The sequence below is a fragment of the Xenopus laevis genome, chromosome 1L (assembly GCF_017654675.1).
Source record: "Xenopus laevis strain J_2021 chromosome 1L, Xenopus_laevis_v10.1, whole genome shotgun sequence".
Classification (NCBI taxonomy): Eukaryota; Metazoa; Chordata; class Amphibia; order Anura; family Pipidae; genus Xenopus; species Xenopus laevis.
Genome location: NC_054371.1, coordinates 116,421,918 through 116,446,960, shown reverse-complemented (window position 1 = coordinate 116,446,960; position 25,043 = coordinate 116,421,918). Strand labels below are relative to the sequence as shown.

At 37.4% G+C, this 25,043-nt stretch overlaps 2 protein-coding genes across 2 annotated transcripts in view; one reads left to right on the top strand and one right to left on the bottom strand.

Moving 5' to 3' along the window:
* tmem59l.L (transmembrane protein 59 like L homeolog) overlaps positions 1-1,082 on the bottom strand; it is a 30,135-nt gene extending 29,053 nt beyond the window's left edge. Inside the window, exon 1 of the mRNA XM_018256253.2 lies at positions 701-1,082. Coding sequence (XP_018111742.1) covers positions 701-865 — 165 coding nt within the window. The 5' untranslated portion in view covers positions 866-1,082. The remainder of the gene's footprint in view (positions 1-700) is intronic.
* The window catches only part of fkbp8.L (FKBP prolyl isomerase 8 L homeolog), a 450,571-nt gene that overhangs the window by 103,958 nt on the left and 321,570 nt on the right, over positions 1-25,043 (top strand). The window lies entirely within an intron of this gene.

The window sequence follows — 25,043 nt, the reverse complement described above, 5'->3', positions numbered from 1 at the left end:
AGATAGATAGAAAGATAGATAGATAGACAGACAGAGAGATGATAGATAGATAGATAGATTGACAGATAGATAGATAGTTAGACAAATAGATAGATCATAGATAGACAAATAGATAGATCATAGATAGATAGATAGATAGATAGATAGATAGGTGACAGACAGACAGACAGATGATAGATATATAGATGACAGATGGCTAGATGGATGACAGGCCCCTGTGACCGGTTACCTATGTGGTAATGCAATGGCAGCATGGTTTCATCTAGTGACTGAATGCTGAATGAAACATGCACCAAGAATGAGGGAAAGGGCAGAAATAGGAATACAGATAAAGGAATGTGTAAAGGAAGAGATGGAGCCAGAGGACAGCTTTAGATGATGGCACAATGGCTCCCCTGTCACAAACAGCATGTGTAAGCTTACTTAGAGCATTGGCATAGTGCTTATTACTCTTTATCTGTCAGGTGATTTCTGATCATAGGCTGTACGGTGAACAGAATAACAAGGGGAAAGGGAAGATGTGTATACAGAATATATAGCTGTATATAACATAAGATCCTGAGGAAGATGGCACGGTACACTACATACAGCTGATTATAAATGACGGCTCCCTCCCCAGAGCATGACCTACAGCAGCATCAGATGTGAATACACTGGGCATTGTAAGGAGCGGACAGACAGCCTGGCCACATTCACTTACTTGGGCTGAGCTCTGCTGCAGGAAGATGAGCTGACACTGCTTGCTGCAGGATGTTATGTCCCCCAATTGGGAGTCAAAGGGATCCGCTGCAGACACCGCAGATACAATCACTATGAGGGAAAGGAGGAGACTGAGGTCGCAGCTCCAGTGTTCAGGTGCCCCCATGCTGCCGGGCTTTTAAATCCAGATCCAGGTGCGGATGGCCAAGCAGAGAGACACTCACATCAGCAGCCCCGGTGCGCTGTCAGAGCTGCTCTGACGTCACGTTATGGGTGCAAAGGACTCTGGGAGAGAGAAGGGAGGGAGCGCAAGATGCCCAAGTTGCTGCGGTATTCTTTTACTGACGTTCCAATGTTTTGGAAGGCCAATTTTCGCCTTTCCTCTCCCTCACCCTGCCTGTCACCTTATACGACTGCCTGCCAGCGATTGAACACAGTGAAACTGCCTTGGGTTTCCGGAAAGGAAGGGGGAGCGCATTATCAATTAAAGGACCAGATAAACTGAAAATAATTACTGCATGTTCATTGATAGGTTCCACTTATTTGTTTTAAGAAACTGAAAACAATGTAGTTTTTAAAGGCGTTTTTTTCCATTATGGGTTTGCCTAGTCCAGTCCCATTTACATTTACCATTTACATTTTTACATCCCAGGTGCATGACTTTACATTTATCAACATTGAATCTCATTTGCCACTTAGCTGCCCAGATTGCCAGTTTGTCAAGATCCAGTTTGTCACATCCTGGATGGAATTAATTGGGTTTAATAATTTTGTGTCATCTGCAAACACTGATACATTAGTTGCAATAACCTCCCCGTAGTAATTAATGAACAAGTTAAATAAAAGTGGACCCAATACCGAGCCCTGAGGGACCCCACTAAGAACCTTACTCCAAGTAGAGAATGTACAATTATAAACCAGTTTTATACCCGATCCTGTAGCCAGTTTATATCCATGAGAAAATGACTTCACTAAGACCAACAGCCCTTAAAGGGTTGTTTCCCTTTAAATTAATATTTAGTATGATGTAGAGCATGCTATTCTGAGACAATTTCATATTTTGTTTAATTTTTTATTATTTGTGGTTTTTGAGTTAGTTATTTAGCTTTTTATTCAGCAGCTCTCCAGTTTGCGATTTCAGCAATCTGGTTGCTAGGGTCCAAAGTACCCTAACAGCCATGCATTGATTTGAATAAGAGACTGGAATATGAATCGGAGAGGCCTGAATAGAAAGATGAGTAGTAAAAAGTAGCAATAACAATAAATGTGTAATCTCGCAGAGCATTTGTTTTCAGATGGTGACAGTGACCCACATTTGAAAGCTGGAGAGAAGAAGGCAATTAATTTAAAAAAACCATAAAAAAGAAGAAGAAGAAAAAAGCTGCTTAGAATTAGCAATTCTATAACATACTAAAAGGTAACAAAGGTGAAGCACCCCTTTAATTTCAAAAGCAGTCGTTTGCAGGGCACTGTATCAAGTGCTTTGGCAAAATCCAAATAAATCAAATCTACCGCAACCCCACTGTCTAAACTCTTACTAACCTCTTTATAAAAAAGCAATCAAATTTGACAAAACTGGGTTATTTTTTTCCTGGCCTCAAGCATTTTCTTTTCCTAAAAGGAGCACAGACCCAGGGCAAAAAACTTCACAATTTAATTCACCCCAGGTAATTGATCTTTTCTTGTTATTTCAAGCATTAGTTGTGCATGAAAACTATGTTTTTTCAAAGTGTTGCTGAATAAACTTATTTACATAAGTAGGTCAATACACTAATGGGGCTCATTTGCACACTGAGTTATTTCCACCAGTGCAGTGACCTGTTAGCAACCTATTAGCTGTCATCACTTACTGGTTTCTTTGTGTTATTGCACTTGGTTAAAGTCAAATAATTTGATCTTAAATATGAATACAATGGCTGTTTTCTGACCTGTATATACCTGTAACTATTAAATAGTGACTGGTAGTAGGTATTCAGAAATAGTTTTTTAAACAGATTCTGTCATGATTTTTATGATGTAGTTTTTATTTCTAAATTACACTGCAAAAAATTCACTCTACCATATAAAATTGCATTCCTGAACAAGCAAGTTTATTTTTATAGTTGTAATATTGGTGTGTAGGCAGCCATGTCAGGTCATTCTGCCCGGTCATGTGCTTCCAGAAAGAGCCAGTGCTGCACTATGGAACTGCTTTCTGGCAGGCTGTTGTTTCTCCTACTCAATGTAACTGAATGTGTCACAGTGGGACCTGGATTTTACTATAGAGTGCAGTTCTTAGATCTAACAGGTAGCTGTTATCTTGTGTTAGGGAGCTGCTATCTGGTTACCTTCCCATTGTTCTATTGTTAGGCTGCTGGGGGGGGGGGAAATAAGGGGGGTGATATCATTCCTACTTGCAGTAAAGAGTGACTGAAGTTTATCAGAGCACAAGTCACATGACTGGGGAAGCTGTTTGCTCTTTTGAGAAACGGATTTCAGTGCAGAATTCTGCTGGAGCAGCACTATTAACTGATGCGTTTTGAGGGAAAACATTTTTTTTCCCCATAAAAGTATCTCCTACTCAAACTGGACAAAAAAAATACAAGAGCAAGAGGCTTGAAAATAATGGTAGAAGGATTAGAAAAGAGTCATCCTGAGCATACACATTCACTTTTTGGTGTAGATCACCACTATCATTTTCTGCAAGGTGTTTGTATGTTCTGTAACTGTATTGGGTTTCATCCCAGTACTCCAGTTTTTTCTCACATTGCTATAATGTACTGGTTGACTCCTGATGCTATTCACCCTACCCTAGTGTGTGTGTGACTGTGATGGAGAACTTAGATTGTAAGTACTACTGGGGCAGAGACTTATGTGAATGATGTATAATCTCTGTAATGCACTTCAGACTATGTGATTGCTATATAAATATAGGGCAATTATTATGTAAAGCAGTATGTTTGTGTATGTTTATGATCCGTGGTGGTTTTGTACTCAATAATTATTGAGTATAACAATCCAACATTTCCCTAGTTGGCACAAAACAATAATAAACAACACTGTATTGGAGCACGGATAACATCCAATGCTGATGTTCATTTCATTATGGCTCAGCTACTCTGCATTTTCATACAATGATTTCATTTTTCAGTGTGCCGAGAGTTAAGACATCTTTATTCAGTACAGCACGCTCATTATCACCGTGTAGATGTTTGGGAGAGATTGCAGGACTCGGCAGCTCAAGCAGAGCCCACAAATGGGATCTGAAAATAAAAGGATAGACTCTTGTCTCAAACACACTTGTGATAATGTAGTGATAATGTAATGCAAATGCTGGTGAATACAAAAGTAGGCAGAACTCAACTGAGCAATTAGGACAGTCAAACTGAATTATGCCCACAGCAAAGTAGTGCAATCAATCTTTTTTTTTGGGGTTTTTAGGAGCTTAGAATTCATCTAACACACACAGAAGACTTTTCTTTAATTAGTGTTGAACGTGAATAGTGTCATCAGCTTTCCAATGTGGCTGTATAAAGGGCACCAGAGCTGGACTTATTTCTAGTCATTGCAAGAGTTGAGGCGAGGTGCTCGGAATTATTCTTCTGTATATTTTTGTAAGAATCCATTAAATCATTTTCTCTGTTTTGTTTACCCTCAGCCATTGTCATATTCCTGGCCAAATGGCAAAGGGAGCACAGCCTTTTTAAACAAAAGGTGTGTTCAACTAAATGTGGTCTAAATTTGCTCAAACCATGCTGAGAGAGAGAACATAAAATCATGTCTTGCAGAAGTACACCCTCAAATTCAAGTTAAGCTATGCAGGTGGTAAGTACAGTACACGGGAGCCACACCCTAACAGAGACCTGTGGCAATTTGCACAAAGCTTAAGGGCAAGGCTAGACGTGGCGTTTTTACGCTGCGTTTTAAAAAAAGCTCAGCCAGGCGTAACTACACATAAACTGCACTACCACTGAAACTAATGGAAAACGCACTATGGCAATTCACACAGGGCGCTTGCAAGCCGAAATCCGCCACAGGATGCCAGTATTGGCGTTTTTCAGCAGAAACGCCAATACGTCAAGAAACTACCAAATCAATAGACTCTGCACGTTTAAAACCACACTGCGTAAATACGCAGCGTATTTTAAATATAGTGTCCAAATTCTCAATGAGAACAATGAAAACAATGAGAAGTGCATGTTGGGAAAAGAAACCTAAGTGCTGAAAAACGCATGAAAAACCCATGTTGATGCATGTGGTTTCAGTGGCGTATTTACGCCCGGCGTTTCTTTTTTAAAAACGCAATGTAAAAAGCCATGTCTGGCCTTGCGCTACTGCAGTTTGCTAAGTGCAAAAAAGTTTTACAATTTTCCTGCAATGTTAAAGAGGTGGTTCACCTTTAAGTTAACTTTTAGTATGTTATACAATGAAATTCTAAGCAACTTTTCGATTAGTCTTCATTATTTACTTTTTATAGTTTTTGAACTATTTGCCTTCTTCTTCTGACTTTTTCCAGCTTTCAAATAAGGGTCACTGATCCTGTCTAAATACAAATGCTCTGTAAGGCTACAAATGTATTGTTATTGCTACTTTTAATTATTCCCCTTTCTATTCAGGCCTCTCCTGTTCATATTCCCATCTCTTATTTAAATTAGTGCATGGTTGCTAGGATAATGTGAACCCTAGCAACCAGATTCATGAAATTGCAAACTGGAGAGCTGCTGAATAAAAGATAAATAAGCACAAATAATAAAAATCTAATCCAATTGTGAATTGACTCAGAATATCACCCTCTACATCATACTAAAAGTTAATTTAAAGATGAACAACTCCTTTAATATTAGCAAATGACACCTTGTATGTTAAAATGTATTTGTAAAGGACAGTGACCACCAAACTATAAATATATTTAAAACAACAATTTACTGCATAGAATACATATGGTAAACATTCATTTTGTAATTAAAAATATGTCATCACCGATTTATCATTATTATAATCATATATTTATGAAGCACCAACATATTCTGCAGCACTGTACAAATGTCCATATACATTGGACATACAGATTTACATACAAAACAGCCAATAAGCAATGCAAGAGGGCCCTACCCAAAAGAGCTTACAATCTTCAACACACAAATCTATCCTATAATTCAAGACAAATAATTGAATAAACCATCTGAATAGACCTATTAAATACTGGTATTACCAAACACAACCCCTCTCATCTAATTCATGTCGACAACTCAACTGAAAGCCCAAACACAGGAGCATTGCCAAAGAGAGGTAATAAAACAGAATGTAATGGGTTCAGATGCAAACTATTGCAGAGCTGGGATTAAGAGATTTGAATTCTAGCTTTAGTAATGCAGCTGCAGTTTCAATATATGTTAAGATATATGTTTCCAGATGCTCAGGGATAAGTCTTCTTTATTTCCCATGGCAATTTTGATGAGCCATGAAAGGCCGAAATGACTCGATATGAGATGTTAAAGTGAGTTTCCAGAATCCATAGAGAATATTCTCATTCTTGTGTAATGTGATGTGTCTGTCTTCTAACTAAATGAACATGTACTGGGGGCAGGTTATTAACCTGTCTTTCTTAATGACAAGATCTTTTCTCCCTGCAGCACCGAAACAGGGCTTTGCATTTCCTGTAGAACTGATCGCTGTGGGCATTTCTTGCACCCAAAGAATTATTCTTTTTCTCTTTTTAATTTGAAGATGAAAATTACTTCATGCATTGGCAGTATTTACAGGACACGTAAGATGAAATATTTTTTTTTTCATATTTTATATTTATGTGAATTGTATTTCTAATGACCCCTTGTTTGTTACTACTAATTTATTGTTTTGTTGTACAGTGCTTTGCCCTCAAGGAGCGCTTTACAAATAAAAATATATATACATACATACATATTAAATGCAGAATTATAATTGTTAATTACTCCCATGCTTATGAATTGCAATGCATTTTTATAGTTCAAAGTATGGGCTATGTATAAGAATTCTAATACTAATAATAATAACAACCAATAATAAGTATAAGAATACAAAAATACTGCCACACAAGACTAAATGCTCACAGGGACATTGGGACATTGCCAGCTCAGTGTGGGCATATCAGGGAAAGATCTGCTCATTTGGCTACTTCTCCAAATGAGTAGATCTTGTGTATGGTCAGCTTTGCTCCTGTTAGTTTGTTTTAAGATTCAGAACCAGAGAACAGAAATAGATAAACACTGATTTTAAATCATTTGATTTAAAGGGTGTGTGTGTGTGGTTGGATGATGGGTTCACAATAATTTCCTAATAGATGAACAGTGCAGCTATAGAAGGGCAAAAATTTGACAAGCTGACTTGGAAAGGTAGCACGTTATGATGCTGCCACACTGCAAATCACCGAAGCTCTTTATTTTATACACAGTCTCCAGGAAACAGACATTGTCTGTGTACTTTGCAATGGAACTGCAGGTTAAGAGACTGCCAGGATCATATGGATTTCATCTTCATGGAAAACATTTACTGCACTAATTTTACTAATGCAGTTACTGTATATAAATCGATGTAGTCCTGAATGGGGATTGTTAGAAATGATATCACACCAAGAAATAATTCTAAATTCTTTGATTTTGTGCTAGTCATGCACAAACTTTGCATCATCCTAAAATCTTGTTTATGTGCCTGTTCACAAGATATATAATTAAGGAGTAATCACAAGATACATAATTATGGAGTATTAGGAGGGTTGGGGAACAAGAAGAGTGCAGTGACAGCAAGAAGGCACAGAATGGAAAATGAAAGGGCGTAGCTCGGGTAACTGAGGTTGAATGTGCCTGTGAAATGATGTGTGAAAATGATGTGAAGTGAACATGTTAATTTTGTGGTTAGAACAAACGTTATGGGAATAGTTGTAATGTGTTAAAAAGGCTACTGGGCAATAGCGTTAAAGGAATTGTTCAGTGTAAAAATAAAAACTGGGTAAATAGATAACCTGTGCAAAATAAAAAATGTTTCTAATATAGTTAGTTAGCCAAAAATGTAATGTATAAAGGCTGGAGTGATTTGATGTATAACAAGTCAGTCAGGACACTACTTCCTGCTTTTCAGCTCTCTTGGTTTACACTGACTGGTTACCCTGGCTACCAGGCAGTAACCAATCAGAGACTTGAGGGGGGGCCACGATGGGTCATATCTGTTGCTTTTGAATCTGAGCTGAATGCTGAGGATCACTTGCAAACTCACTGAACAGAAACCATGTACCATGTGGCCCCCCTTCAAGTCGATGACTAACTCAGAGTTATAGAGCTGAAAAGCAGGAAGTTGGATTCTGGCTGTTTTATTAGAGATCTGTTCACTCCAGCCTTTATATATGACATTTTTGGATAACTAACTATATTAGAAACTTTTTTTATTTTGCACAGCCTATCTATTTACCCAGTTTTTATTTTCACACTGAACTATTCCTTTAAGGTAATGTAAGTTTAGTTGTAATTCAGACAGCAGCCACTAGAGGGGATAGAGTGCAAAGGGGAGGACACACCCAGGGTGGGGTTCTTCCTGACAAGGCTGGACAGGTACAGATAGAGAGAGGGTCCATACCTCCCAACATTTTGGAAGTAAAAAGAGGGACAAAAATTTTTTTCCACACGTAGCGCAGCATTTTTTGACCACACCCCTTTCTGCGGCCACACCCCCTAATTACCATGTTTGTTTTACAAAATTTGGCAGGTTATGAAAGTTTGAAAATATTTCTCCTTATCTAAACTGTGTTTTTGTGTCTCAAAATTGTTAAAAAGTATCTTATTTGCACCTGTTAGCTGTTCTGGGCTCTCTGCTAAAAGCCAATTAAGTGAGAAACTTTGATTCTTTTTCTGGCTGTTCAGTGCAGAGAAAAGAGGGACTTTCCAGTACAAATGAGGGACTGCGGGTTGAGCTGTCGAAAGAGGGACTGTCCCTCCGAAAAAGGGACAGTTGGGAGGTATGAGGGTCTCCTAGTGAGAAGTAGTAGCTAGGTACTCAGTTAGACAGGATAGCTAGTATACTGTAGGTAGTCCATACCACAGAGAGGAGGTAATGGTCAAGAGGTTGTGACTAAGCCAGAGATAGGGCGGAAGTGATAGTTGTAGGGCCAGTGGGTACATCCTGAAACAGTGACAAATTCCTACCCGGAGTAGGGCAGAGGGGCTGGACTGCTGGGACAGGGAGGTGGCACATTTGGAAATTCCTATCTGGAGTAGGACAGAGGGGCATTCAATGCACAACAAACTGCTAGGACTAGAAGGTGGTTTTAAGGTCCTTTAAATGGATACGTGGTCCATGAAAACTGGGGTTGTGTTGCACTAGCGGAATGTTTTGCATGCCTGTCCGTGAAATCTGCATGACAACTGTATGTGTTAACCTGCATGTGAGCCTGTCAGCGAATCTGCATGAATCTGGATGTGACCACTTGCATGGGATAAGAGTGAATCTTGCTAAATAAATCGTATTTCCAGTTATTGATGTTGGAATCCTGCATTTAAGTGTAAGCTTACAAATTGCCTGCCCCACCTCTATGCCTGAAACAAAGTGGTGGAACAGGCAATATATGAATGACATCTATATTTTTCCCTATAATTCTTACAGATTGCTGCAATTGAGTAATTATAAGGGTGTAGGGAACTGGGGGAGTGGGTGGTACAGTTGGCAAGGAATGGAAAAAGGTGGTAAATGTTGTACCTGCAACTTAAGCACATTTCCTAATGCACCCAAGGCACGCTCCCCTCCCGGACACGCCACCCACACTTAATAATTTTTTTTACCCTATAGACATCCGAGGGCTGCACCCTTGAGGCTGTTGCCCTAGGTCCTCAATGTCTATATGGTAAATATGCCTTTGGTAGTAGCATCAAACACATTTTGTTCTTGGAACAACCTCTATTATTATTTAGGAGTTTAATGGCAGTAGAAGAGCAGTGTTAATCTTAGGAGTAGCAGTGTTCTACAATGTCTAGCCAGCATAGCAATATAGTGAGCCTCAGGTGCAGCATTACCCTAAGAGGATGGAGTTGCAGTACATGGAAATTATATTGGCAGTATTCATTCCAACAGATATATACACTTCTAACTCCTTATAACCAAAATAACAAATGGCTTCTTTTTACTGTTTCACATTCAATTTTTTTTCAACAAAAGGAAAGCTACAGAGGCATTTTATTGTCTGCAATAGTGCAAGCTAGAAAGCTATATTTATTCCATAGAATGTTTTACCATACCTTTAGGATAGCAGCTGCAGTATTAGCTTGGTGTGACATCACTACCTGCCTGAGTCTCTTCCTGCTCACGTATAGCTCTGGGCGCAGATTACAAGAGAAAAGGGAGGGGGGAAGTGGAGCAAACCGAGCATGCTCTTGCCGGGGACAAGGAGGTTTAAAGGAACAATAACGTCAAAAAATAAAAGTGTTTTAAAGTAATGAAAATATAATGCAGTGTTGCCCTGCACTGGTAAAAATGCTGTGATTGCATAACAAACACTACTATTGTTTATATAAATAAGCTGCTGTATAGCAATGGGGGCAGCCATTCAAAGGAGAAAAGGCTCAGATTACACAGCAGATAGCTGTCTGTCTAATTGTGTTATCTGTTATCCATTAGTTAACCTGTGCCATATAGCCATTTTTCAATTTCCGCCATTGCTCCACAGCAGCTTGTTTATATGAACTAAAGTAGTGTTTCTGAAGCAATCAGATCAGTTTTACCAGTGCCGGGCAACAGTACATGATATTTTCATTACTTTAAAACACTAACATTTTTTGGTGTTACTGTTCCTGTAAGCTGAAGGCAGGAAGTCTGATACAGAAGCCCATTTGTACACAATAGAAGGAAAGAAATGCAGTGTTTCTTTTGACAGAGGACTCAGAGCAGCACTACTTTGAGGGTTTACTGGTATTTTTATGTGGACCTTTCTGATAAGGCTTACTTAGTTTTAACCTTTTACTTCTCCTTTAAGGAAAAAGTTGGGGAAATTATAAATCAGTGAAGACAAACAAAAGTTCCTTAAGAATGCAGGTGTTTACAGAATTTCCTTTGTTTTGCATATCAGCAATGGAAACATATTGGAAATTATTTGGTTTAGAATGAAATACAACCTTGGCAATAACTTGAGTTGACATAAAGAACTCCTGAATTAAATTTGTGCCTTACCTGCAATTTTAGGAAAGGCACTGCTGGCGGTGGCCACAGACTTATTACGTTAAGGCTCCCATTATTTTTGAATTATCCCTGCCAAAATCTTTTTTATCATGGTGAAGAATACAATATGAATTATGCTGCTCTTTTCCATTGTATTTTGGCTTGGAAACCAGCTAGTGCTGAATCTTGATATATATAAATATATTTTCCAATTTCTAGAAATGTGCCAAAGCCCAAATATCCTGTATAAACATCATTTATAAAACATGGCTCCCTCCAGTGGATACATCTGAAAATGACATTGCTAGTTTAAAAATACAACAATTTTACCAAATACCTACTTGACAAGCCAGACTTTGTGAATGAATATGTAGCCTGTGCCTCTCATACATTTATGTTTTGCCTTGTATTTTGGCAGGAACATCACATGCCTTAACTAGAGGGCTCTCCAAGCAATTCAGCGAAAAAGAAAAGGTACTAAAATTGGATGCACACTCCGTATATATGTATGCCAAATGTCTACTTGCTGCCATGGAACACATCATTATTGATGGATCTTGTTTGCAGTTCTTTGCACCGGGTTTCTCGATCTTGCTATCATGCATCCCTCTTTGCACAGTCAATCAATGCTTGGAAATGACAAATAATAATTAGCCCATCTCCTGGGAAGAGAGATGTTTTCCATTTGTAACATACTGGCCTTTTCATTGTGGGTATTTTAGTCATCAACAGGTTGGTTTTAATGAAGAGTATTCTGTTAGGAAAAAGTTGTTTTATAGAGATTGATACAATCCTGCATTGGTTTTCTTTGGTCTAATCAAATCATTTAGTGTATTTTCTAAAATATTGAGTATTCATGTTTTAATAATATTAATAACAGTTAAAAATTGGTGTAAGTAGACATATAAGAAGGTACTAGCTTAATAGCATCATCAACTATCTCATACTGAATCCTTGGTGCCATCATGTAAAAACCATTGTGCCGGTAGATTTAATATTTTAGGGTTTCTATTGTTCTAAGATGTACTGCATGTATACATTGTATGTGGCTCAGCAAGATCAAAAGGCAAGGAAAGGGTTAAGTTAAAAAATGAGCATTCATGTACCATAGCCCAGACTCAGCAGCAGAAAAGGATCAGTTGTTCCTCCTACTCTACCTACTGAATTGTTAAAGGTGATCAAAAGTCTGGAACAAAGTTGAATTATTTATCTATTATAGAGTAAAATAAGTCAATAGCTGTTTTTGTTACTTTCAAAAAAGCATGTTCTTTGCAGCTATATAAATGCAAAAGGAGGTGCTTCCATCCTCTAACTAGAGGGTCAGTTGCACCACTGTCTACTGTACAGAGTGGAAGCCAATGGAACGTGCATCATTTCTGTTAAAAATTGTTATAAATCTTGTTTTAAAACTGCTATAGAAAAAACTAGGGATGCACTGAATCCAAAACGTATCCAAAATTCTTCTGATTGTGAAGAGAATATAGATTGTTAAAGGTTTTTCCAATATTCCCTTTTTATTAAATCCTAACTGTGTATCAAATTAAGTAAATCCACATTTGGTGCTAGGAAATACCAGACGACAAGTTGTGTTCTGATGTCGAGTGGGTTGCTGCTTGGTAGCTCAGTAATAACCATAAGGATCCTGAAGCTGTTATGTTTCTCTGTTGTTATGATGAAATGCTCATCTGCTGTGGTGAATGAGATCTAGGACAGTCTGTTCCCGCTAGTAAAATATTCACAGCTTATAATTTCTGCAATTCTTGCTACTGCTAAGAAATGTTCCTACAAAACACTCTTTTTTTCTGCAGTAAACTGCTCATATTTGACATGCTGACATTTTTTAACCTTTTGAACAAGGAGGTTGAGTAGACTGCTGCCCTGCAAACCATTAATATGCGTCATAAAACCTACTGGCCTTGTTTGTCACTCAGCAGTCTATTAAATTCAGGATAGCACTATGTCTTCTCACAGCATAAAAAAATCACTTGAGGCATATGCCTTTTAGTGTATTAATAATAGAAGAGAAAGTTTTAAAGAAATACAGATATTATCAGTTTTACTTGCCCTTGTTGATTGAGGATTTTTTTGGATCCTGTGTCAACTTTTACAGCAAGCAGTTAAAAAAACATGGCAGTTTCAGATGTAGACATGCATGTTTGAATTTTTTTAAGCATTTCACCATTATAATGTATATCCCCCTCAATTTTAATTTTGAAAAATTTCTTAACTCATTTGTCTTTTTTGACAATATGAAAACATAGGACTGTTATATAATTGATTACATAATGGACCATTTATGCTAAGCCAGAAAAACGATAACAAACCATGCATATGTTTTCTGTGTTTACCCCATATGTATGGAATGTATATGTGGAAAATGTAAAACTGTTCATAACACGGTGGTTGAAAACTAGGGTGGGGCCCAATTTGTGGAATAGAAAAATAAATAATGCTAATGTTCTTAGAAGTCTGTCCAAGTGATCACAATCCTTGTCCCATTCTTCTGTTGGGCTTGGAGACTAGAGAGTTAAAGGTAGGACTCATAAATGTCCTTTATTCATTGAAGGTTGTGAAAGGTCAATAAACCTTCACCCTTAAAGAATTTAATCAAAATGCAGCCACACATGTGGTCACGTCAAAATGGAAGCAAATGATGCTCTTATTGATTCTATTCATTATAGGTCATTTGTGTCCAAACACACTCTGTCTATATAGTATACAAAGGGCTGCTGCATCCATACATTGTGGGTAAAAAAAATGGCAATTTGCATCTGTAATTGAATGAGTCCCATAATCTATATATGTAGAAAGTTACCATGAGTATAATCATATTATTTCTGCTGAAAAAAGACAACTGTCAATGAAGTTTAATCCTTCCATTTGATCATTAGTTTCTCTGACCTGCATTAGACAAAGAAATGAAAATGTTCCCATTCCCACCAATGATAACAAGTTATGCTTTGTCACAGAAATGTATTGGAGGTCAGAGCTCAAAAGGGTAGCTTTCATTCTTTGCTGGGTCAAGCAGAAGGTGTACCAAAGCCCAGGGCTTTGGGCCTCGCAAAAAATCTGGGCCTGCATCCAGCGATCCTCCAGGACCCTAAAATAGTAGTAGGCGAGAGGTATGAGCCTAGTAGGGCCGTACTAGGGGTAGACAGAAGTGATACATGACTAGGATGCAATGGTGGGGGGTCCTTAGGTATGTAGCTCATCTGTCACCTACCCCTAGTCCGGTACCTTTTCCCTCACCACACGCTTCTCATTGTCCTTTTGTCCCTTCACCACCACCAATTTGTCATTGTATAACTTTTACAAGGCATACTTTGGCAAAGCCAAAATTTGGATAATGTTATTTTGTTTGTGCATGAAGTGTACTACCAAAGAACTGTGGGATGTGGTCTTTAAAATATATAAATTCTGATTTCACTTTGAGTAACCTCCCTCAAAGTGGTCCTTGACAGAAATTCTTTTTACATAAAAATTCTACTATTAGAATTCTATTCTAATTCCTTTCTATTTTCTGTGTCTGACAATGTAAACAGGACTCAGATCTCCTTCAGGTCTTTTAAGCAGCTTTTATTAGCTGGATGCAACATTGTTTCAGGAGTCAGAGCCAGGAGTGTAGAAAATGTAAACCGTCAGACAGATACTGCATACACCAGCAAATTAATTCACAAATAGGGTAACTTTAAAACCATTGGAAATGTATAATTAATGTATATTGAAAAGTTGCTTACAATTATATTTTCTTTCACTATGCAAATATAGCTTTTGGGTGGAGGACCCCTTTAATAACCCATGCAATTGGCAGCTAGAATCCTCCAGCTGCTTAAACTGTAACAAAACAGATATTCTGCACTGGAAGTCCAGTGGATCCATCACGAGGGTCCGATTTAACTCTCACATCTCAGTACTTCTACCACTAACATTGTTTTTACATAGTCTTTATCTTTTTTTCCATTTTCAGACAATGAAAGGAAATGATAGACTGCTGGAAAGAAAAGCAGACAATAAGCAAGAACACTGTCTCTCTGTTTAGGTGTGAAATCTGCAGTTAAAAAATGACGGGTGGTGATATCTGTTTAGTATAACTTGCTGTTTTATTTCTGCATCTTGTATCTGTTTTAATCAAGATGGGACATAAAATGTTTTAGGTAAGAGGTTATGAAATAGGTCAGAGGCTAAGAAGGGAATTAAGATTGATGGAAATGAAAAGTATTGAATAGAGCAATTGCTGTTTGGGGAATAAGAAGTGAAATTTAAAATGGAACGGGTTTTTCTGTCAATAAAATTTTTACAGCCTTTCTTTTTTCCCACTCTTTGTCTCTGATTTGAGGTCAGAATTTATTATTCTGGAAAAAGGATGACTTCCAGTGGAATAAATCAATGTTTTTTAAACTAAACGTTCTTAATCATTTGGAGAAAGGTTTTATCAGTTCATTTTATGAATACAAGTTTTATTCATTATCTTGGGAACAGAGACGAAGTCAACATTTCTCTATCCATTTAAGTGTTTCTGACAACTACACCCACTTTCTTTTATCTTGCCCTAACATATGGTTTCAGATATCCAATTGATAAGGTGTGAAGTCATATAAAAAGGGATATGAGTAGGCAGAACAGCACAATGAAATTTCCTATGGGATATTTTCTTTTGACACAAAAGTAAAGTTGTTTCATATTCTCAAACAAGGTCAACAGCTGATACTTAAACTAAGGTTTAGTGTTCTTAGTTGTTCATATCTATAGTAGGGCAGAAGGTTAGTAGTAAACGTGTTTTGTGGCTGGACCAGAAATTCAAAGTCACTGAGTAGGCTGTTATAGCTTGTAATCAACCATAGGGATATTTTAGAAATTCCTGTGTATTAAATCCTTCGAACTTCAGTGCCTTGGAGGATTATGAATGTACAGTATTCCCTGGACAGTCTCCAAATCCAAAAGGGCTCTTGTGTACAAGCTTTTAATTTTTTTATGCTGCTGGCATTCCTTTATTCCATTATTAAATGGACATATTATATGCTTAAATATTGCATAGTACAAGAAATACCTGTCCTGGCTTAGCTGTATGGTGTTTCTCTGTACAGAGTGAACAGGTAAACAGAAAGTAAGAGAAAGCAATGTCATCAATATGGAGAGTTGGCCATTGGCTGATTGTTGGCCACACCACTAATATTGTTGAATCCTCCCTAGGCCATGCTGCTATCTGACTCTTTGTAATGGTGAGATTCCCATATTCAGGAGGTGGCTCTCATTGAGGGTCCAAAACAATTCTAAGGTGGCCCAGACAGATCCAATGAGGTCATCAGTGGATTTTTTTGTTGTTTTAAAATTTCCGCTCAATAACTGTTGTGACCATATTTGAATATACCATATTGCAATGGGGGCTGAATAAAATTTTAATGGATAAAGGGAGTTTTAACAGAAAATATTTAAAACCTCTGTTGAATGAGGTTATAGCATAGGTTATGTTCGGCACAACACAGACTGAACAAGGTGGTATACTTCTCCTTTAAAGGCAACGCATCTCTAGAGTAGTAGATATGTCAATTGAGTAAAGGTTGATCAGCTACTGTCCACCCCATATTAGGACTATGGACAACAATACATTATTATTACATTATTTTATTGTTTAACATTGCTATGTTCAGCTACAAAATTATCAATAAAACAGTCTCATTGTTGATGTTAGATCAGATTTGCAAATGTCTAGCTAACATTGAATCATGAAGTAAGTTTTTATAGCAATAACAAGTGTACTAGAATGTCTATACTACCATCATTAATGCAATAAATGGTTTAACACATATGGGGTTATTTACTAAACCTCTATTTTTTTATTGTCAAAGTTTTTTGGACAAAAACTCAAATTTTTAGGGGAAAAACTTGAATATTTTGAGAAGTACTATTCCAAGTTGCACTCTGTGTCTGACTGGCCTACCAGGTACCATGATTATTCCTAGTGGGCCCTGGTCTGAGTGGGCTCTTTGACCTTTCTGGAGCACAAAGCATTTTCTACCTTTTCCTGGTTTTGCTCGTGTGTTTATTTATTTATTATCCGCAGTAAGAAGGATAGAAAATATGTAAATGGTGAGAGCAAGAGCTGCAAGATAGAGATAGCACTGGTATAAAGAGTATAAGCCTACACACTGTCTAGTCTGTCCTCTGCAATCTGAACATAAGGCAAATAAGTAGGTATGCACCAAATCCACTATTTTGGATTCGGCTGAACCCCCGAATACTTTGTGAAAGATTCGGCCGAATACCGAACCGAATCCAAATCCTAATTTGCATATGCAAATTAGTGGTGGGAAGGGGAAACATTTTTTACTTCCTTGTTTTGTGACAAAAAGTCAAGCGACTTCCCTCCCCACCCTAATTTGCATATGCAAATTAGGATTCAAATTCGGATTCGGCCAAATCCGAATCCTGCTGAAAAAGGCCGAATCCTGGCTGAAACCCGAATTCAGTGCATCCCTACAAATAAGTATAATTTGCAAAAAAGTGATTTTTGGCTTATATATAAAAACTAGAGTGTATGTTGCTCTGAATAATAATGTGTGGAAATGTTATATGTTGCTAAATATAAACAGTATACATATTACCACATAACTACTTAACTTGAAAGTCTTTCTGTCTTTTAGCCGTCCTCTTCCTTTGAGAATGAGCCTTGCAGAGGAATATAGGTATTGTAGAGGTTATATATGTGATAACTGAATCTACAAACTGTAGATTTTAATATCACAACAGCCTTTGATATTATGCTTGTCCCAGAAATCATCCAAGCCACTCTTAAAGGAGAAATCAACCTGTGGGGAAAAAAACCCTACCCCCACCCAAGGTAGCCCTCCCTCCCTCCTCCCCCCAGGCTAACTACCCCCCCCCCCCCCGAGGAGATGCCCCATACTCCATACTTACCCATCTGCACAGATTCTTCCAGCGAAATTCCACACGTCCATCTTCTGGCTCCTCTGTAAGTTCAGTTGCAATAAGTCTGCCCAGTACTATAAAAAGTGACTGCTCTGAGGCTTATCTCTTGTCCTTCCCAACTGCATCCGAATTCCCATATTTAAGGAAAGAGATGTATCTTTTTTTTCTCAGTATGTCAACAGATAAAATATCTGTTGTCCATGTGACACAAACAGGAAACTACTATGCAACATTCAGAGATTGGCCATGCAGGTGGGCCCTAATACCTCACTGAAAAGTATCACTGCATAGTCAAAACACATCCAGGCAAAATACATAATTTATCTTGTTTAGAGTTTGACTATCCCACAGGATTATTGGAAAAAACTCTCCAAGGGACCTGGCCGCTTCAACCATCCACTGCCTCTCTGGGACCTGCTGACACTGCCTGAAACTGCCTGATTTCTTTGGAAAACTTCATGATGGTTGTGCATTCCACCATGGAAGGCATGGTCATTTTTACATTTCAGCTATACAGGAAGCAGAGTAAAGCAATCACCATAGCAGGGCTGGAAGAGAAATAAAATTTGTGGCATTCTACTTGTGTGGATGCTTTTTCTGCAGAAATCTTACTGGCATGTCTAGGGTTAATATGACCATTATCTGCAGTGATCTGAGTAATCATGAGTACATTTTTAGCACGGCCCTATATTTTGTTAAGATATGCCTGCACATCCCTGTACATAGTGGGAGGGGGAAGCGAATCAGTGAGGGGTCAGCAGGTGCACTAATATGTTGTGTGGGCTCCTAGGGGCCAGTTCTTAAGGAGTATAAAATAATGCAGTTATTCCTGTGTTTTGCAAAGCTACTTGTAAATGAGCCAACTGACAAGATACTCACTGAATCCATGTGAATGGATGAGAATGGAGTGAATGGATGAGAGGCAGCAATGTATAATTAAGGCAAGTTGTTACAAAAATGCTTTAATCAGATGTAAGATTTCAGATTTTAATCAGTTTAAGTGAAGAGCATCCTTCTCTACCTAATAAACCAAATAAAGGACTACAATGGAAAAAGTAGGAGGTTAATGCAGATAAGTATAAAGTTTTCTTCAGGTCTAGTAACCCATAGCAACCAAACAGCAGGTAGCATTTGAAAGTAGACTACAATTTTTTCCCCCACAGTCTGAAAGTGAGAAATGATGGGGTAATAAAGATATTACATTTAATTAACTGTAAATCACTGTTTTCAAATATGAGACATGCAACCAACTAAACATGGAAAGAAACAGCTAAAAATGGAAAGAAAAATCATAGTGTACTGGCAACACATGCTAGGCACATGAAACAAAAGATTACAGAGAATTTTGTACAGATCTGGCAGGTCTTCTTATCAACAACAAAGCACAACAAATCAGACTAGATTCAAGATATTATACTGATTCTGTGGCAGCAGGAAACATAGGATCTTTTAAGTCGCATTCCAGTAAAACATCTTGTGCTATCTTAAGCACTGCCATTCTGCCTCAACAAACTTAAAACAAATGAGAAGACATATGTTCATACAAAACTCAGAGCATATTTTACTTTGGGGGCTTATCCATTAAAACCATATTTGTCATTCTGGCAGGAAATTTACATGCTGAAAACTTTTTCATGTTCTTCATAAGAGATTTGTTGAAGCTGCTTCATTAAAACCGGATTCTTATACCTGTGAAGTATTTGGCTGACCTTGAGATCAAGACCCTGGATTAACCCTTGGGCACTGAGAAAGACAAATATTCTTATAGTAACCTGATTTAATTTTACTGTCAGGTGCTTCTATGGTGCCAATAGCATCTCTGTGCAACTTGGGCGAATAGTAGAAATACTAAATCAAGACAGATATTATATTTATATTTGGATGATACAAACCCTTGCTCTAGACCAGGGGTTCCCGACTTTTTATACCCATGAGCCACTGTCAAATGTAAAAAAAGTTTGGAGAGCAACTAAGTATAGTGATGGGCGAATAAATTCGCCAGGCACTAATTTGTGGCGAATTTCCACATTTAGCTGTAAGCGAATTAATTTGCGAAACGGCAGCAACAATTTGCCGGAAAATCCGCTGAATCCAAAAATTATTTGACGCCGGTTGACTTCAATACATTTGGCGAATGATGACCAATAAAAAGGCCAAATTGGCACACATTAGCACCAATGAAAGATAGTGGCCAATATCAGAGCCTAGAAATCTGCACCCCCAAGAATAACTTCCTCTATATACCAGATACCTACATTTTATTTTAATGAAATTTATTTAATACATTTCATTTTATTTAAACGAAATAAATAGCAACAGCAGAGCTATAATCAAATGGGTTGTTCACCTTTGAGTTAATTTTTATTATGACATATAAACTGTTATTTAGCCTTTTATTCAGCAGCGCTCTAGTTTGCAGTTTCATATATCTGTTTGCTAGCATCCAAATTACCATAGCAATCATGCATTGATTGACTGGAATATGAATAGGGCAGGGTCTGAACAGAAAGATTTTTTTCGTAGGCAAAAATGGGTCTTGGTGAGTCTGGGGCTACCCATGCACTGATTTTAGTCAATGTGGGACAAATAGAAATCCCTTTGATAGGAAGTCCTTATAAAAAGCATTGGGAAACCAAAAAATTACTTCTGGTAGAGGCAGATTGCATGTTGTATGAATAATGCAGCCCTTGCTAAACAGGGCTGCATTATTCATAGTTACCTGCCTAAATATTTTATATATTTAAGTACAGTTTAAGCTTCCTAATGGAGTTCAAGCACCCAAACATGCATATTGTTTGTTAGAACGTTGCAACTCTGCAATATATATATATATATATATTGCAGAGTTGCAAAGTTTCTAACAAACATCTTACTACATGAAAGATGGATTTATCTTTTCTGTATTTCTGGGTTTGATTATTAGACATCTTTCTCACATATCCCAATTGCCTGGACCACCAAAAGCCTCCAGAATAAGGGGATTTGCTGTTGCATTCATTTCCAGACTGATTTGGTTTATACTCGACAGCAGTATAGGGGCAGAAAGTTTGTTATTTTAGGATATTTTCTAATCCCAGTAAACTGACTGCATGTGAAAGGAATGAATTAAGGAGTTTATTTACAGCAAGAGACCAATTTATATTAGGCATAGCAGGCCTGTACCTTCAAAATTCTACTTCCTGCCTAATGTTTTTTTAATGGTTTTACTTGGTTGGGATTTGGTGATGTGATTTTAAAGGGATTTTGTCATGATCTTTATGGTGTAGTTTTTATTTCAAAATTACACTGTTTACATTGCAAATAATTCACTCTATCACATAAAATCTTATTTCTCAATATTGGTGTGTAGGCAGCCATCTCAGGTCATTTTGCCTGGTCATGTGCTTTCAGAAAGCACTACAGATGGAACAGCTTTCAGGCAGGCTATTGTTTCTCCTACTCAATGTAACGGAATGTGTCACAGTGGGACCTGGATTTTTAATATTGAGTGCTGTTCTTAGATCTACCAGGGGGCTTTTATCTGTTTACCGTCCCATTGTTCTGCTGATGGGCTGCTGGGGGGAGAAGGGAGGGGTGATATCACACCAACTTGCAGTGCAGTAGTAAAGAGTGACTGAAGTTTATCAGAGCACAAGTCACATGACTGGGGGCACATGGGAAACTGAAAATATGATTCAAATATGTTTCAGCACTATTAACTGATCAACTGATCCACAGGACATGCACCTGTACTATACTTAGCAGCCTTATTGCTTTATTTGTCCTGAGTTGTATGTCTTTAGGTCTTCTGATACCATCCTCCAGTCTGAACCGAACATTGGATTTTAACATCAGTGCTGCAGTGAATAATAAACTCTTCATTATGTAAAATGCTTGAAACTACTGGCATCACAGAGTAGGGGACAAATGAAATATGCAGAACACATTATGCCTCCTTGTAGTGGAGGAATGTTGACTTAGTGAAGTTCTTTTCATAATGTGAGACTTGCTTGCAAATTTTGTGAATCTGGGGCCACTTATATTGACACCTTTTTTAGCAAGCGGTTTATGACACAAATTCCATTTCAGTCACTTCTTCTTCTAGTCTGTAGTCAATTGCTGATGTTTGCAATTTGAATATAATGCAATCCGGATAGTGGAATTTCTTGATGCTACATCACTTTACATCCGTCAATACCATTAGTCTTTGATCCAGTGTAGTTAACAGTTTAAAGGCAAACCAGTACTGCACCAATGCATCGATGCGATCTTTGTCCAACATGATATTTAGACCTGTCTGATTGATTCATTAGAGGCAATTATCCTGCCTGTATTTCTTTAGTGTGGGTGGAAGATGAAGTACCTGGAGGAAACACATGTAGACATGGGGAGAACACACAAATTTTTCGCAAATACTGAAGATCAGAAATAACACTGAAATAAACCATTATGCTTTCCAATGTATTTAATATGTGTATATGCGTTTATTGTAGTTTAATCCTATCAAACGCCCAGTGGCAACATTGGGCTTGAATGACTAATACTGGCCCCAGGCTATAATAAACCATAAAATATATATATATTATACTTTTATTGATGGAGATGAGCTTGTCCATTGCTGAGATTTTTTTTCTGCTATGGACCTTGCCAGTTATGTCACAGATTTATCTGTGTCCCAGGTGAATGACCTTCTTGCATTGATTGGATACTGAGATCAATCATGATAATGTTTTGGGTAATTAACTTATAATTACACCAAATTGCAGTCTTTCAAAATATTTATAAATTCATTGTTTGCCAATGCAGCTGATGATGAGCAAGCCAACCTTGTTAAAGGGGTTGTTCACCTTTGAGGTAAGTTTTACTATGATGAAGAGAGTGATATTCTGAGACAATATGCATTTGGGTTTAATTTCTATTATTTGTGTTTCTTGAGTACCAATAACAATACATTAGTAGCCTTACAGAGTATTTGTTTTTTATATGGGGCAGTGACCCCCATTCAAAAGTTGGAAAGAATCAGAAGAAGCAGTCAAGTTGCTTGAATTGGCCATTCTATAACATACTAAAAGTTCACATAAAGGCGAACCACCCATTAATACTGCTTAGGGAAGAATTGTTCCTGCTTAGGAGAACTTGGCATGCTCTGTGGTTTACGCCTTCCTTGAGCAGACTGTAGTTTCAAGGTAAAAAAAATTACAACAATACAAATTATTGAAAAAACAAGTCAGTGAATTGGTAAATTAGTAGTTCTAGTTCTAAGCAAGCTGCAACATGCAGTTTTTTTACCACCTAATTCTCAAGGTCATTTAATTTACAAATCAAAAACAGATGAGTTATATGTACCAAGAAATTTGCAGCCTGATTCCTAAAAATGTATTTTCAGAATCACTTGAATTCATTTCCAGGGGAATTTTAAAAACAGACAAGCTTTTCCAAAAAAAAACTTTTTAGCCTTAATGCAAAATTTAGTATAATTTTTTTGGTGTAAAGTTGCTCACTTTTAAGGGCAATATAGCACTAAACTTGCAACTCAAGTGGATGCAGGGTTAGTAACTAGCATATTAACATTTGGAATTAGTGAACCTAATCTGGTACTTATATGTGTCTCGATCTGATCTTTTGTCTTAAAAATAATATGAAGGCCTGATTCATAAGGTAACCTTCCAAGATAATACCTATGGTATAGACCTTTGTTGTTACCCAGCAGTTTAGAATGTAATTCACAAAGTGTGACATGTCACACATATTTGTATTTACCTTGTGTGCCAGAGAACATTCTAGCAAGCTGGTAGCCAAGCAAGCTGGATGTGCCAGTTCACTGTAAAGAGTGCCTAGTACTTTATGCCTCCACAGATCCATTCATATGAGATGGAACTTCAGCTTGTGAATCATAGAAAATCAAACATGACCTTTATACAGTATGTCTATTCTCACTAAACCCAGATGGAAAAAATTATGCAAACTTTATTTAAACTGATCATTCCAACTACCTATTGTATATGTGCATGCTTCCTTAACTGTAACAGCTCTATATTAAGTAAATAATGCTATGTTGAAGCTATAGTGGTAGGGTTGTTTTGCTGAGATATGTCAAAGGTCAACTGTATATCTGCAGATTAAGACATGTTATGTAAAGTATGTATATCTTTATTTATATGCTCTACTTGCATATGCAGTGCTGTACATATACAAAAAATTGCTAAATACATTACATGCCTCTTTATCTGCAACAGCACAACAAACCATGATAAGCCTCAGACCTGGGAAAATTACTGGACAAAAAAAGTCAGAAAAATAGGAGGAACAATTGAAGAATAAGGCAATAGAGGAACTAAAGGGAGAAAGGACAAACAGAAAATGCAAGGGAAAGCACAAAAGTAACAAAAAAAGGAAATACTACATGCTAACCAGTAAATGAAGAAGGGGAGCGCAGAAGACAAAGTGGAGATGGATAAATGAAGAAATCAGAAGGGGGAGCAGAAGAGAAAAGGGATGGGAAAGCATAAAAACTAAGAGAAAAGGAAATGGAAGAAGCACAGATTTAAATGAAAAATGAATTATGCAGAGGAAATAAAGACACACAGGAAAGAATAAAAGAGAAACATTGAAGGGTAGGTAAGAGCAAAATGCAAGGACATTTAAAAGGTAAAGCAAATGAACATAATTGTTACCAGATGTGAAACGCGTAAGGTGGAGGATCATGGGGCCAGTATGCTGAAATGTTTTTAACATAAATTTTTGAATAAATTGTGAATTATTTATAATTTTGAGTTATGGTCATTTTTTTTTTTTTTCATTTTTTTTTTAGAGGGCTCACAGTTCTACCTTTACACAGCTAATAAGAAGTGTATGTGCCCATAACAATTCAAAACAACCAGGGAACATCTCCCTAACTAGGGCAGCACAAATTAACTTTTCAACATCCCCATCCATGGTGCCTCTTGCCAAGAAAACAGTCCATAGAGATTTGCCATATTAATCTAAATTGAAATCATAAGCATAGGCCAGTACAAGATGGCTATAGCCAAGGCAGTGAAGCAGAACTGTAATTGTAGCTGTAATACAAAGCATATGCTCCCCAAATCGTTAGATGGGATATGCAAAAGCATCCACCACTTGTTCCCGAAGCATGATCTGATTAGGAATGGAATTTGGATAGGAAAGTCAGATCTGATTTCCAAATGCTAAATTATAGGATTAACTCGAGCAAAGAAACTTCAGACCTACATTGATTTGTTTATCAAGCTCATCATCCTGATATGTAATTACCAAAACATCTAATC